The sequence below is a fragment of the Cervus canadensis genome, chromosome 32 (assembly GCF_019320065.1).
Source record: "Cervus canadensis isolate Bull #8, Minnesota chromosome 32, ASM1932006v1, whole genome shotgun sequence".
In the NCBI taxonomy this organism is placed as follows: domain Eukaryota; kingdom Metazoa; phylum Chordata; class Mammalia; order Artiodactyla; family Cervidae; genus Cervus; species Cervus canadensis.
The window spans coordinates 20,377,553-20,391,661 of NC_057417.1; the positions used below are offsets into that span (position 1 = coordinate 20,377,553).

A 14,109-nucleotide genomic window follows, 5' to 3' on the forward strand; every position below is an offset into this window, starting at 1 on the left:
ACTCCAGTGTCTGAGATCTGCCGCTCTTGATCTCCTTCTCTTCAAACTCCCCACTTTCCATTAGGCCCAAGCTTTCTAAGCACTTCCTCCATTCCCTTCTATTGAGTTCTCCTCCCCTCCCACAACCCAGTAAGAAGTGGGCTCTTCCCTGCGCCTGGACCCCCATGGTAACCTTATAAGGTGAGGCAGCTGTCGACTGAGGCAGGGAGGGGCCAGTGCAGGAGGCCAAGGGCAGCTGCTAAGTTTAGGGTGGCTCCTTCTCCCTTCTTAGAGACAACAGGTGGCTTGACCTCAGTGCCCAGAAAAGAAACTGTCTTAGAGGCATTGGCATGAGTCTGGAGGAGGGAGCGGGGAGGAGGCAACTTCTTCAGGACATCGGGTCCCAAAAGGAGCAGGAGGAGGAGGAGACATGGGTGTCCTTGCCAACCTTGAACCTCCTGGGGCTTCCTCAGCCACTATTTCCCCAGACCTCCACTGTATGGAATGGACTGAGGCACTGAGGCCCAGAGGGTTGGGAGAGGGGACCTCAAAATCACAGTCAACCAAGCTGGTTCTTGCCCAGATTGGAGAGAGAAGTCATTGGCCATCCAGCCACCAAGGTGGAGGTGACTAATTAACTTCTCTCTTGGTGTCTTTGACTCCCCTCCTCTTGAGTTCCAACTTTTACATCCATATCCAAAAAAGTGACTATAGACTCACACGAGACCATGTCCTTCTCCTGTTTCAAAACTTTTCAAGGCTCCCAAGGTCTCAGCCTTCAGTCTGGCATTGAAGACTCTCCAATCTCCGGTGTCCAGCCCCTTGTATCCTCTGCTCAAGCCCCATCCCAATTCTGGTGAGCTGAACACTTCTGATCTTTGATTTTTCCAGGCCTTTGCCCATCCTTGCCCTCCACTTAGCATGTCTGTTCCTCCACTTCCACCTGACACTTCTAGTGGCCTTCATAACGTCATTTCAGTACTCCTACACAGGCCCACTATGCCCTCTACATCTATATTCCAACTAGTGTGTCATTTTCTGCATTTACCCTCTCTCCTCAGCTAGACTGTAAGTTCTACCAAGGCAGGGCCTGTATATTAATCGTAATGATTGTAAGAATTCTCTGGATGTCCAGTGGTTAGGACTCTAGGCTTTCATTGCCGAGGGCCCAGGTTCAATCCCTAGTCGGGGAACTAAGATCCCAGAAGTTGTGCAGTGCTGCCCAAAAAAAAAAAAAAATTATAATGATCATACATCACTAATTGTTTTCCAATAGTGTTCACATCCACAAGTTCTTTGGCCTGGGAATTACCTTCCCATTTTACAGAGGGGGAAACCAGGGCCCAGAGAGTTGGAGCACAAAACCCAATGTCACAGAGCAGGCTCTCTGCTCCAGGCTGTCTAGTCTCTTCATACTTAGTGATTCCATGCCCCATATCTTCCCTCACAAACTCCTCCCTCTCCTTAAAGGGGATATAGAAGACTTCCTGATCCTTCAGCTTCCCCAGATAGCTCTCTCCCACTTTTAACCTCTGTCACTACCCCAACACATACATACTCTTGACTGTGAACTCCACAATGGAGGGACTGTGTTTGTCCAAGTGCACCCACATGGTGGAGGGAGGGACAGCAAGGGATGTCTTTGGTCAGACTTCAGCCTCCCTTCTCCAACGCCTCCATGTTTGATCAGACCCAGATCCAGGAGTTCAAAGAGGTAAATATGGGGAGAAGGGAGACTGAAGTATGGCCCAGTGCCTGGTACACTATTGATGCTTAATAAATTTACTGGGTTTAAACCTTGCAGGGATACAAGAGCCTGGTTTGTCTCTCTCCTAGTCCGGTGTCTCAGCCTGGGCCCCCTCTGAACTCTGGCACATTCCAGCCTCTTTCAGGGAGAAAGAACATCCCTTCCTGCCCAGGGCCTAGTGAGACATGCAGCCCAAGACACCCTCCCTTCTCTCTCCCTCCCTAGGCTCCAGCTGCTGCTGGCCCTCCAAGAAAGGAGCCTTGAGCTGGGCTATTTTGGTATCTGGGGTGGGCATCCACAGGGCTAAGGTTACAGTGGTATGTTAAGGGCTCCCTGGGGCTGGACTATATAACTCCAGAGGGAGTGCTCCAGACGGACTCTCTGCTCCTTTCCAGCCAGAGCCACTGCCTTGCCCCCGGGAGACCCAAGACATGGTGAGTGAGAATCCCCCAGCCCAAGCTCAGATCTCTCAGACCTCAGGGCAGCCTCACCCTTTGAAAGGAAGGAGCTGATTCCAAGTCTGGCAAGAGGAAAAAAGATGAATCTTCCCTTTCTTGGTATCGTTAATGGGGAATATATAGAATGATACCCTAAAGGACCCAACCAAGGATAATCTGCCCAGACACTCCACTCAAAGGAGCCCAGTCCCTCTCAAAAGCACACTCCTCCACCTTTCTAAATCCCCTGGAACCAGCCAGGCCAGGATTCACACTCCCATTTTATAAATGAGAAGGTAGAGGTTCAGACAAGGTGAATGAGTGGATCAGGGACACACAGCAAGTCTAGGACTCAGAGGAGCCAGGCTCAGGGCACTGAGAAGGCAAGAAACGTTTCACTTGTTGGGTAGGGTGGAAGGATGGGCACTTGAGGGCTTCAGATAGAAATTTGACGATCCAACTGAAACAAGTCCCCTCAGCAAAGAGTCGTAAGGAAGGGGAAGCCTAGAGTCAGAAGAGTTGCTTTAGAAGAATGAACTCTAAGAGTTCATTGCCTCCAGAGGAGTAAGGATGGGTTCACGAACCCCTCTGCCCAACCCTCATCCTTCAGGCACCCAAGAAGGCCAAGAGAAGGGCAGCGGCAGAGGGCGGAAGCTCCAGTGTCTTCTCCATGTTTGATCAGACCCAAATCCAGGAGTTCAAGGAGGTAAGTGTGGGGAGAAGGGAGACTGAAGGCTGACCAAAGGCACCCCTTGCTGCCCCTCCCCCCACTCCTCCCTGGAATGTGCACCTGTTTGGGGGAAGGAGAAGGGCTTAGATTCCTTACTCCCCTCCCTGCTTGGAGTGTAAGAGGACCTTTGACTGGCAACCAGAATCTCAGAATCTGATCTGCCTGGAGTAAGGATGCTGAAACTCGGTCACGGGAGACATAATCTCTCCTTGCTTCTGCCCTCCACAGGCCTTCACAGTAATTGACCAGAACCGGGATGGCATTATTGACAAGGAAGACCTGCGGGACACTTTTGCAGCCATGGGTGAGCTGCCTCCTCTACCTGTAAAGATTCAAGGCTGCAGAGTCCTGGGTGTTCAGCAGCTGTGGGTCCCAGTCCTGCCAGGTCCAACTTGGGACTCAGTCTATCCAGGATAAAAAATGGATGGGATAAAAAAAAATGGATGGGATGATCTGAATTTATAGGAAGCATTATTCTCTGGCTGCAAGACCCCACTCCTGCCCCTGCTTCCCCAACCCTGTTCTAGGGCGTCTCAATGTGAAGAATGAGGAGCTAGACGCCATGATGAAGGAAGCCAGTGGGCCCATCAACTTCACTGTCTTCCTGAACATGTTTGGGGAGAAGCTCAAAGGTGAATGAAGTATGATGTGTCCTTGGTCCAACCCCTCAGCTGCCTCGCCTCAGAACTTTCAGGGACTGACCCTTTAGCAATCCTTCAGCTACATGTGCCCTCTGACCACCCCCCCTCCAGGTGCCGACCCTGAGGATGTGATCACTGGAGCCTTCAAGGTCTTAGACCCTGAGGGGAAAGGCACCATCAAGAAGCAATTGTAAGTGACACACTCCAGCTGCTCCCACACAGAAAGCTTCTTTCAATTCCCACCAAGAGTTAGGCACTGCCAGGGATAAGGGTGGCTCAGACAGTAAAGAATCTGCCTGAAATGCAGGAGACCTGGGTTTGATCCCTGGGTTGAGAAGAACTCCTGGAGGAGGGCATAGTACCCATTTCAGTATTCTTGCCTAGAGAATCCCTTGAGAAGCTCTTGAGAGGAGCCTGGCAGGCTACAGTCCTTGGGGTCGCAAAGAGTCAGACGTGACTGATCGACTAAGCACCGCATAGAACAGGGATAAGGGAAAAATCAGGACTGTGGAAATGGGCGATGGAACACAGAAAGAAGGGCAAAAGGGGAGGCTAGAGTGTTTGGGAGACCAATGAGGAATCCAGAATGACCCCGGTTTTCAAGACGAGACTGGGAATGGCAAGGGGGATGAGGTGGGAGGGCGTGGAAAGGAATCACGAAGTCCAATCTCAAACCTCCCCTATATCACCTCTCTCCAGCCTGGAGGAGCTGCTGACCACGCAGTGTGACCGCTTCTCCCAGGAAGAGGTGAGTGGAGGAGGGGTCTGGGAGAAGCGGAGGGACGGGAGAAGGGGAATGTAAGGAACCAGTTGGCGATACCCGGCCTGGTTTCCGCAGATGAGGAACATGTGGGCTGCCTTCCCCCCCGACGTGGGCGGCAACGTAGACTACAAGAACATCTGCTACGTCATCACGCATGGCGACGCCAAGGACCAGGAGTAGAGCGGACCCTTTTCGGCCTCTGCTAGTCAACACCTTCCTGCCAGTCCGACCTCCCCACCCAGACTCCTAATAAATCGAAAGGGTCTCGTTTCTTATCCGCGGCGCCTTCAGTGCGTTTGTGCGAGTGGGACTCGGGTGGGAGGCTGGGCAGAAACACCGGCTGGCACGAAACGGGTGCCCAGCAAATGAATGAATAAATAGTGGCCCGGAGGCCTGGGTGGAGCGGTTCCGCCCGCTACGCCCGCCACTTATTCCCGCTGGGAAAGAGAAGATTTGTATGGCCTCAGAGAAACTCAGTTTTTATTGAAGTCATGATTGGGAGAAGTGGGGAGGGGATGGAGGTGTTCAGGGTTGGGAGAGGAGGTCGCGCTCCTGAAGTGAGCTGGGGCGGAGCCAAAGGCGGGGCTACAAATTCCAGGATTGGGAGATCCTGAGAGCCCGCCCCTTAGAAGGGCGGGCCTTACAGGCTGCGAGGTAAAGAAAACCCCCATGGGTGCCTCAGAGAGCGTCCGACTGCTCGCCTTGAGCCTGGCTCAGCTGCATCTGGGCCTGCATCTTCTCCAACATCTCTTGCATGCGGCGCAGCTGTGCGGGGAAAGATTGCAGGCATTGAGTCCGGGCGCGGCCAGAGAGGGGCTCCGAAGAGGACTTGGGGGTCTTGGTCTGGGGGAAAGCTCACCTCCTCGTCTTTCTCGCGGATCAACTTCTCCGTATCGGCCAGAGGCAGCATGGGCAGCGGGATCTCTGTAGCGCTCTGGCGGGAAAGCTTACTAAGGGGATGGGAGAGAAGGAAAGGAATCAGAGGCGAGGGCCTTGGTTGAGTCACCGCCGCGAGACAGGATCTGGAGTTCGTTTGGAGTTTAGAAGGCGGGGCCATATCCTTAGGTTAGGGCTGTAAGCAAAGGGGATGGGGAAAGAAAGGCTCTGGGAGAGAAGGTGAAGGTCGAGGTCATGGAGAGTGAGGGCGGGGCCTTGGAAGCACCTAACTGCCCGCGCTGGCTCTCACCTACGGCTGGCTCGATCCCGCGCCCCAGGCCGGGCCAGGCTCTGTAGGCAGCGGGCCCGGTAGCCCTCGTAGAGCAGGTCGTGTGTCACCTCCTTCAGGTCCTGCAGGTGTGTCTGCACGAGCATCCGTCGCAGGTTCAGGAAGTCGCAGTGATGTGGGTTCTCCACTGGGGGGCGGACCCGCGAGCGTCAGGGAACTTGGATCGGGTCGGCTGCCCAAGGACCCCTCTTTGGGCTCCTAGGACCCCTGGGACCAGAACTTTCCCCAACTTCACATGTTGGGTACGGTTGGCTGGGAGGAGGCCTGGGCTCCCTGCTGGCCTCAGAACTCGTACCCGGCCTTACTCACCCTCTACAGTGCCCCAGGAGTAGTGACGTCCCCTCACCGGTCGGGGCCCGCCGTCCCGAACTACTTCGCAGGAACCGACGACCGCAAAAGGGATGCTTTCCTAGAGGGGGGGAGTCAGCGATCTCCATCCTCTCGCCGCCCCGTGGACAGAAACCTTTCTCAGCTTCCACCTCCACATCCGCCTCCCCTGGCTTCTCAGTCCCGTCCTGCTTTGCCTCTGTACCTTCATCTCTGCATCCTGCCTCTTGAAGTCTTCATCCTCATCAGAGTCACATTCGGGGAACTGGTAGATGTTGATCTCTTCCTCCTTCAACTGTTCCCGGATCTTGGAGGAGACAGATGCAGACAGAAACACAAAGGCTGTGAGCCACAAAGACATTGCCTCACCAGAGACAGTGAGATCTAGATACAGACACGGGATGAAAGAGACAGAGAGGAAGGCATGAAAAACATAGATGGTGAGAGATGGGCATCCAGGAAGACTGAAAACACAATCTCAGACGATGAGAGACAGAGACATAGATGATGAAAAACTGAGACCTTACCCTAAGAGGAAAGCCTGATGTTTGGGAAGTTTTGAAGATGAGCAGACACCAAAAGACCAGGAGAGAGAGACATAAGTGAAAACAGTGGGAGAGGGCACTGAAGAAGTGGGGAGATGGGGGCATGGTCAGCATCCTGGGGCCAGACAGATAAAATGGGCGGTTATGTCCACACTCCTGCCCTCAGACAGATCTTAGCCAAGCATCCAGTCCAGGGATTTTATTCTGAGCCTCCAGAGATGTGGCTTCCTGAGGCAGCTTATGACCCACCTTTCTCAAAAACTTTCTTCCAGTCTAGCCTGACATGTCACACTCCAAAAAGGCTACCCCAAGATCAAAGAAGTCAAAGCTGAGTTCAGCTTTTGTCTTGACTTTTGGCTTCATGTGCAGGCCAAAGGTCAGAGGCCACCACATACCTTCTGTTTGAGGGCCTGTGTTTCCTTCGGCATCAGGGCATCTGCTTTGCCAATGACTGGGATGATGTTGACCTTCTCGTGCACCGCCCGGAGAAAGGCCACATCTAGGGGACGGAGCCTGCACCCAGAAACTGGTCAGGGCTCAGTTTCAGGGTACAGAGAGACCCGCCCCCCCCACTGCCGGCCCTCCCCAAATGTCCCAACCCCCTAGGGTGTCCCACAGACCCCCGGCCAAAGGGTGAGATGAAGTAGAGGCAGCAATGGACGCGGGAATCCTGGATGTTCTTCCGGTTCAGGCCACTCTCATCCCGAAGATACTGCTCAAACTGCTCCTCGATGAAGCGCACCACAGGCAGCCAGCTGGGGGTGTGGGGAGAGCAGTCAGAGATCTGGACCGCAGGGGAGCGAAGGGGGCAAGGCTAGCCGGGACTGTGGGGGTGAGAAGCAGGGTCTTTGGCTCCAACCAAAAATGTCAGAAGAAACTGGCAGGCGAGATGTTGGGAAGCACAAGGCGTTTTGGGCCCCAAGACCACCGGAAACAGCTCCCGCTTTTGCGGGGGCGTGGGTAGGGCCGGGCAGACCAGCCCTGAATCCGACCCCTCGGTCTCCACAGAGTAGCCACATTGGGAAGCTGAGCCCTGGGCTCTCCCCCATTCCTCACCAGTCTGAACAGTCCACTGAGTCCCCAAAGCCAGGTGTGTCCACCACAGTCAGCTTCACCTTAATACCCCCCTCCTCAATCTCCACGCCCCGGCGCTCGATGGTCAGCGTTTGCGTCAAGCGAGCTATGAGGATGGGGAGAGGTCAGGGAGCTGGTGAGGGGTCTGAAGCAGGACTAATTTCCCTTCTCAGACTCACAGTTGCACCCCACCCATTTTTCAGGGGAGGAGACTGAGTCTCGGAGAAAAGCAGTGAGCTGCCTGAGTTCCCCAGAATGTCATGGGAGACCCAGAAGGAAAGGAAGGGTGTGCAGTCTGGGGACATGAAAGGAGAGGGGTCAGAGGGCCTGGGCAGTGTGGTGGGGAGAGGGGCGTCTTACCACTGGCTTCTGGTATTTGCCGATCCTCATAGAGGTTGGTGAGAAATAGGCTGTTGATGAGGGTAGATTTTCCCAGGCCTGACTCCCCTGTGGACAGGTCAAGCCCAGCTGGTCAGGTGAGGGGACAGCCAAGGTCTCTTGAGGACCCCCTACCAGGCCCCTCTCCAAAACCCTCAGACCTGCCACCATGAGTGTGAAGTCAAACCCCTTCTTGACAGACTTGCGATGCAGCTGGTTGGGGAGGGCGGCAAACCCCACATACTCTTTGTCCTGTTGGTGAGGGTGGACGATATGAGGCTGCTGGGGGCGGCAGGCAGGGTCCCCCAGTGTGACCTGATCTCAGAGGCTAGGAGAAGTCAGCCGACTGTGGGTTGACCTGGGCCGGGCTACCCTAAGGGCTGGGGATGGAGAGATGCGTGGATTCCTGGGCGTTAAGGACTCACCATGGCCCCGATAGCTGTTGCTGCACCTGATGGCTCTCCCCACTTCCTCTGGTGGGGCAGGAAGTTGAGGGCGGCAAACAAGGGGCGGGCACTATAGGAGCTGAGATGCTCCAACTGGCCCAAAGAAGTGGGGAAAACCAAGATCGAGAACAGCTGGTTCTCGATTCCTGGGTCCCTTTGCCCATCACCCCGATAGGAAGCCATAACCCCTCTGTTCTCTGTACACCTTTATTCCAAGCCCCGCTGTGGCCCCATCACCCTGATGGAAGGTAGGGTTTAAGCAGAGAGGAAGGAAGTGGGTTGGTCTCTCTAGCAAGTGAGGTGAAGACTTGGATAAAGATAGTTTAAAAAAGTTTCAGCCTGGTGCTCTGTGATGACCTTGAGGGGTGGGTAGGAAGAAGGCTCAAAAGAGAGGGGATATATACATAATTATGACTGATTCATGCTGTGGTATGGCAGAAACCAACACACCATTGTAAAACAATTATCTTCCAATTAAAAAATAATAAAATTTTAAACAATTTCCAAGGGTCTGAGTAGACCAAAAGCAATAACAAGATTGAGGGTGGGAGGGACCATCAATTTTCCTCCCCAGCTCATGCACTAGATTTTTTTTTTTTTTTCACACTGGATTCTTAAAAAAGGACTTCAGATCTTTACACTACTGCCAGAGAGCCTGCCTTCAGAATCCTAGCCAAGGCACTCCTCTGCTCAAAACCCTTCACGGACTTCCCAGTGATCTTAGAATCAAGTCTGAGAGTCCTGGCCAAAGCCTCCTGCATCTGACCTCATCACCTCTTCTTTGATTCGCCCTTGGCTCTGTCTACAATTTTGTTTATTTTATTTTTGCCTGTGCTGGGTCTTCATTGCTGCAAGGACTTTTCTCTAGTGTCAGTGAGCAAGGACTTCTCTCTAGTTGGGATGTACAGGCTTCTCATTGCGATGGCTCCTCTTGTTGCAAAGCACAGGCTCTAGGGGCAAGGGCTTCAGTAGTTGCAGCTCCTGGGCTCTAGAGCAGTCTCAGTAGTGGTGCACAGACTTAGTTATGTGGGATCTTAGCATGTGGGATCTTCCCAGATCAGGGATGGAACCCATGTCTCCTGCATTGACAGGTGGATTCTTTACCACTGAGTCACCAGGATACCACCCTTGGCTCTGTCTATATTGGACTTTTCCTTCTTCTGCACCTGGTGAACTCTATCTTTCAAGAGTTTGATTCAAAGGGTTCTTCTTCCTCCTTTATGAAATCTTCCCCACCCACAAAAGGTAGAGTCATTTTCCATCCTCTGGACTCCCCAGCACCTTTCATAGCCCCTCCATTGCCCACCTTTGCTTACCTGGCTGTCTCTTCTACTCCTGGCTGAGCTTTCTGAGGGCAGGAACTATGTCTTCCTAATGTTTACATCCCTGGTGCCAGGGCCTGGCACCAAGAAGGTGCCAATAAATAATATACCAGATGAATGAATGCATGAAAGAGTGAGTGATTGAAGTTAGTTAGGGAAAAGGCAGGGAGGCTGCAGAATGTGTAAAAGGAGCTTGTCTTTGGAGTCAGAAAGAACTTCCCAGACCTCAGTTCTACCACTTGCTGTGTGATCTTGGGCAAGTCATTTGCCCTCTCTGAACTCCATTTTTTTCAGAGTAAGATGAAATGCACACACTTAGACTTTTTATCAGGAATCAGAGTGGTTTTGGATGACAGAGGCTTTGGAGCTAATCATTTATGTATACAACATACCATATATACATATATATTAATATATATGTACACATATTGTTGTTGTTTAGTTGCTAAGTAGTGCCTGACTTGTTTGCAACTCCATGGACTGTAGCCCGCCAGGCTCCTCTGTCCATGAAATTTGCCAGGTAAGAATACTGGAGTGGGTTGCCATTTCCTCCTCCAGGGGATCGTCCTGACCCAGGGATCGAACCTGCATCTCCTGCTTGGCACGCACACACACACACATATATATATACATCCCAGCTTTAGAACTGATGAACTGAATGACCTCTCTGAACCTTAATATGACCTATAAAGCATTGTTTGGTCTGTGTGTGTGTGTGTGTGTGTGTGTGTTAGTTACTCATTCGTGTCTGACTCTGCAATCCCATGGGCTATAGCCTGCCAGGCTCCTCTGTCCATGAGATTTTCCTGACAAGAATACTGGAATGGGTAGCCATTCCCTTCTCCAGGAGATCTTCCTGACCCAGGGATAGAACCCACGTCTCCTGCTTTGAAGGCAGATTCTTTACTATCTGAGCCACCAGGGAAGCCCATTGCTTGGTCTAGATCCTGCCTATTGCTCCAACTCCATTTTCGTCCTTCAATCCTTGTGGTTCTATTTATCATTTCCCATTTAGCCCCTGTTGTGTCCCCCCACCCACCTTCATGTGTTGGAGCCCTAACCCCCATGTGACTATATTTGGAAGTAGGACCTTTAAGGAGGTAATTAAGGTTAAATGAGGTCAGGAGGGTAGGGCCCTGATTGGATAGATCTGGTGTCCTTATAAGAAGAGACACCAGCAATCTCTGCGCATGCACAGAGAAAAGGCCATGTGAAGACATAGTGAGAAGGTGGCTGTCTGCAACCCAAGAAAAGAGGCCTCACCAGAAACCGCCTCTGCTGGCATTTTGATCTTGGACTTCCAGTCTCCAGAATTATGAGAAAATAAATATCTGTTGTCTAAGACTTCTAGTCTGTGGTTCTCTGTTATGCCAGCCTGAGTTAATACAGCCTCATAGCACCCTCCTTTCCCCTTATCCTAAGGCAACCACTCTAACGTGCACAATGTGTAATTTTTGGGGGGTTTGTATATATGTTGAAAAATGTGTAGTTCACGGTACACAAATGTTTACAGAAATAGTTTATGTGTTTACATATGTGTTATATATATGTTATGTATGTAATGGGCTTCCCTGGTGGCTCAGAAGCTAAAGAATCTGCCTGCAATGCAGGAGACCTGGGTTCAATCCCTGGGTTGGGAAGATTCCCTGGAGAAGGGAACAGCTACCCACTCCAGTATTCTGGTCTGGAGAATTCCATAGACAGAGGAACCTGGCAGGCTACAGTCCATGGGGCCACAAAGAGTTGGACACAACTGAGCGACTTCCACTATGTATGTAATAGTACACAAATGTTTACACAAATAGTAGTGTAGTAGTGAAAGACATTCAGTCCTGTCCAACTCTTTGCGACCCCATGGACTATACAGTTTGTGGAATTCTCCAGGCTAGAATACTGGAGTGGATAGCCTTTCCCTTCTCCAGGGGATCTTCCCAACCCAGGAATCAAACCCAGGTCTCCCGCATTGCAGACTGATTCTTTACCAGTTGAGCCACAAATAGTTACATGTGCTAATATATGTTTCTACTTATTAATTGATTCAATTAGCATTATCTTTTAAGATCCATCCGTGCTGCCATCTTACCCTTGTTTCAACCTCATTTTTATTATATATGTATATTTCAAATTATTAATTTTTGGCTGTGCTGGGTCTTAGCTGCTGCACGCAGGCTTTCCCTAGTTGCAGCGAGTGGGGGCTACTCTCTAGTTGCTGAGCACAGGCTCTAGAGTGCGGGCTTCAGCAGTTGTGGCACATGGGCTTAGTTGCCCCATAGCATGTGGGATCTTCCCAGACCAGGGATCAAACACATACATGTCTTTGGCAGGCAGATTCAAAACCACTGGGACCACCAGGGAAGTCCTTCAACCTCATTTTTAGTACTTCCTTTCTGTAACCCTGGGAAAACCACCCCTCTGGGCCTTACTTTCCTCATCTAGCGTATGGGATTGCATGCTCCTGCCACACTGAATCCACAGAAGTTGTTCAAGTTTCCTATGCTTATAAAAACATATAGGGATTAAGAGCTGTGTGACCTTGGGCATCTTACTTTAACCTTCCTGTGACTTCGTTTCTGTATCTGTTAAATGATTCATTAATAATTTCACCTCATAGGGCCATGATGAGGATTATATATCTGATACACATAAAACTCTTAGCAGGGCCTGACCTAAAAGATGAGCTTGAATGCTAGCTCTTGCTATGACATGAGCTGAGAGGTGTGACAATGCCAGTAACTCCAACCTAGTGACTGCTCTTCTGGATCAGTTGCTGAGAATCCAGACGGAGTGAATCAGTCAGGGTTGCCGCCCTCTGGGGAGACGGAGACAGCCACAAGTGTGACACACAGCACTGGTGCTAAAAATGTAGTGTAATAAGGAGATAAACAGAGTCCTCTGAGAAGCCGAGGGACGGGATAATTACACCCTTTTCCTGCACCACAACCCTTTCTTCTGCACTTCTCATCAGGCTAAGCAGCCCTACCATTTTAGTTAAAACTCTGAACGCCTCCCTCCCTTGCCCTCTGCAAATATATCCAGTTGATTTCCAAGTCCTTTCTACTGATGAGAAAAAGCAGCCCTTCCTGCCTACATCCCTCACTGTTTTGCCCCTGCCCTGGTTTCAGACTCAGATCAGGCTCTTCCCTGAATTACTCAACAATCTTTAAGAAAATAACATGGACACACCTGTCAGAATGGCTATCATCAAAAAGACCACAAATAACAAATGTTGGCAAGGATGTAGAGAAAAGAGAACCCTCGTACACTCTCGGTGGGAATGTAAATTGGTGTAGCCAATGTGGAAAACAGTATGGAGGTTCTGTAAACAACTAAAAATAGATTCACCATGTGATCCAACAATACCACTCATGTATGAATCTGAAGAAAATAAAAGCACTAATTCAAAAAGATACATGCACGCCAATGTCCAAAATATGGAAGCAATAACAGCCAAAATGTGGGAGCAACCAGTGCCCATCAACAGATGAATGGATAAATATGTGGTGTTACACACACACACACACACACACAATGGAATACTACCTACTCAGTCATAAAAAAGAATACAGTTTTGCCATTTGCAACAACATGGATGGACTTGGAAAGTATTATGCTTAGTGAAATAAGTCAGACAAAGACAAATACTGTATATTATCACTTACATATGGAATCTAAAAAATAAAGCAAGCTAATGAATATAACAAAACAGACTCACAGATCTGGGGAGTAAACTGGTGGTTACCAGTAGGGAGTTGGTGGGGGAGAAGGGCAAGATAGGGCTGAGAGATGAAAAGATACAAGCTCCTATGTGTAAAATAAATAAACTACAAGGATATATTGTACAGCACAAGACATAGAGCCAATATTTTATAACTATAAATGCAGTATAATCTTTAAAAATTGTGAATCACTATGTCATATACCTGAAGCTTATATAATATTGTAAATCAACTATACCTCAACAAAAAAAGAAAACAAGAGAAAAATGACATGTATATTCATTTATTTATTGTACAATCAATACATATTCTCATGGAAAAATGAGCAACTGCAAATGGTTAGAAAAACATACATCTAATATCATTACTGATATAACCTCATTTTGATTTTCATCCTTCTGGATTTTCTCATATGCCTATGCATATGAATAAATATATATTCACAAAACTAAGATCATACTATAATTTTAGAAGCCTGTTTTTGTCATTTAATATGTCCTGTAAGTCTATAATCATAAACACACATCTACATTATCATTTTTTAATTTTTTTATAAAAATAAATAAATTAAAAAGGAAAAAAGAAAAATAAAGAAAAAGACACATTATCATTTTTAATAATTTTATTTCATTATTATTTATATACTTATATTTCATTTGTATTTATTTATTTATTTGACTGTGCCGGGTCTTAATTGCGGCATGAGGGATAGAAGCTGGGCCCCGTGCATTGGGAGTGTGGCGTCTCAGCCTACATTATCGTTTTCATAGCTGCTTAGT

The 14,109-nt window shown here is 49.5% G+C and overlaps 2 protein-coding genes across 2 annotated transcripts; one reads left to right on the forward strand and one right to left on the reverse strand.

Moving 5' to 3' along the window:
• The first annotated feature begins 2,005 nt into the window (after window positions 1–2,005).
• On the forward strand, window positions 2,006–4,572 carry MYLPF (myosin light chain, phosphorylatable, fast skeletal muscle). Its single transcript, XM_043454927.1, has 7 exons — window positions 2,006–2,160; window positions 2,774–2,869; window positions 3,122–3,197; window positions 3,421–3,525; window positions 3,646–3,724; window positions 4,234–4,282; window positions 4,373–4,572. The coding sequence occupies exons 1-7, from the start codon at window positions 2,158–2,160 to the stop codon at window positions 4,475–4,477; spliced, it is 513 nt and encodes a 170-aa protein (XP_043310862.1). The 5' UTR covers window positions 2,006–2,157; the 3' UTR covers window positions 4,478–4,572.
• Window positions 4,573–4,759: 187 nt separating this feature from the next.
• Window positions 4,760–8,516, reverse strand: SEPTIN1 (septin 1). The gene is made up of 11 exons (XM_043454922.1): window positions 8,272–8,516; window positions 8,008–8,098; window positions 7,829–7,915; window positions 7,451–7,574; window positions 7,015–7,149; window positions 6,790–6,907; window positions 6,055–6,156; window positions 5,832–5,931; window positions 5,484–5,649; window positions 5,157–5,247; window positions 4,760–5,062 (listed from the first exon to the last, which is right to left on the reverse strand). Exons 1-11 carry the CDS (start codon window positions 8,473–8,475, stop codon window positions 4,976–4,978), a joined length of 1,305 nt encoding a protein of 434 aa, XP_043310857.1. The 5' UTR covers window positions 8,476–8,516; the 3' UTR covers window positions 4,760–4,975.
• Window positions 8,517–14,109: the final 5,593 nt, after the last annotated feature.

What these genes read in the sequence shown, in the direction of transcription:
- SEPTIN1 (XM_043454922.1), bottom strand. Translation starts at nt 8,475, where the DNA reads ATGGCTTCCTATCGGGGTGATGGGCAAAGGGACCCAGGAATCGAGAAC. An exon ending in TCAGTGGACTGTTCAGACTG is followed by an intron (nt 7,150 to 7,450) that starts GTGAGGAATGGG and finishes CCACACCCCCAG; the next exon opens with CTGGCTGCCTGTGGTGCGCT. An exon ending in CACAGGCCCTCAAACAGAAG is followed by an intron (nt 6,157 to 6,789) that starts GTATGTGGTGGC and finishes GTCTCCTCCAAG; the next exon opens with ATCCGGGAACAGTTGAAGGA.
- MYLPF (XM_043454927.1), top strand. An exon ending in GGCACCATCAAGAAGCAATT is followed by an intron (nt 3,725 to 4,233) that starts GTAAGTGACACA and finishes ACCTCTCTCCAG; the next exon opens with CCTGGAGGAGCTGCTGACCA. An exon ending in ACCGCTTCTCCCAGGAAGAG is followed by an intron (nt 4,283 to 4,372) that starts GTGAGTGGAGGA and finishes TGGTTTCCGCAG; the next exon opens with ATGAGGAACATGTGGGCTGC.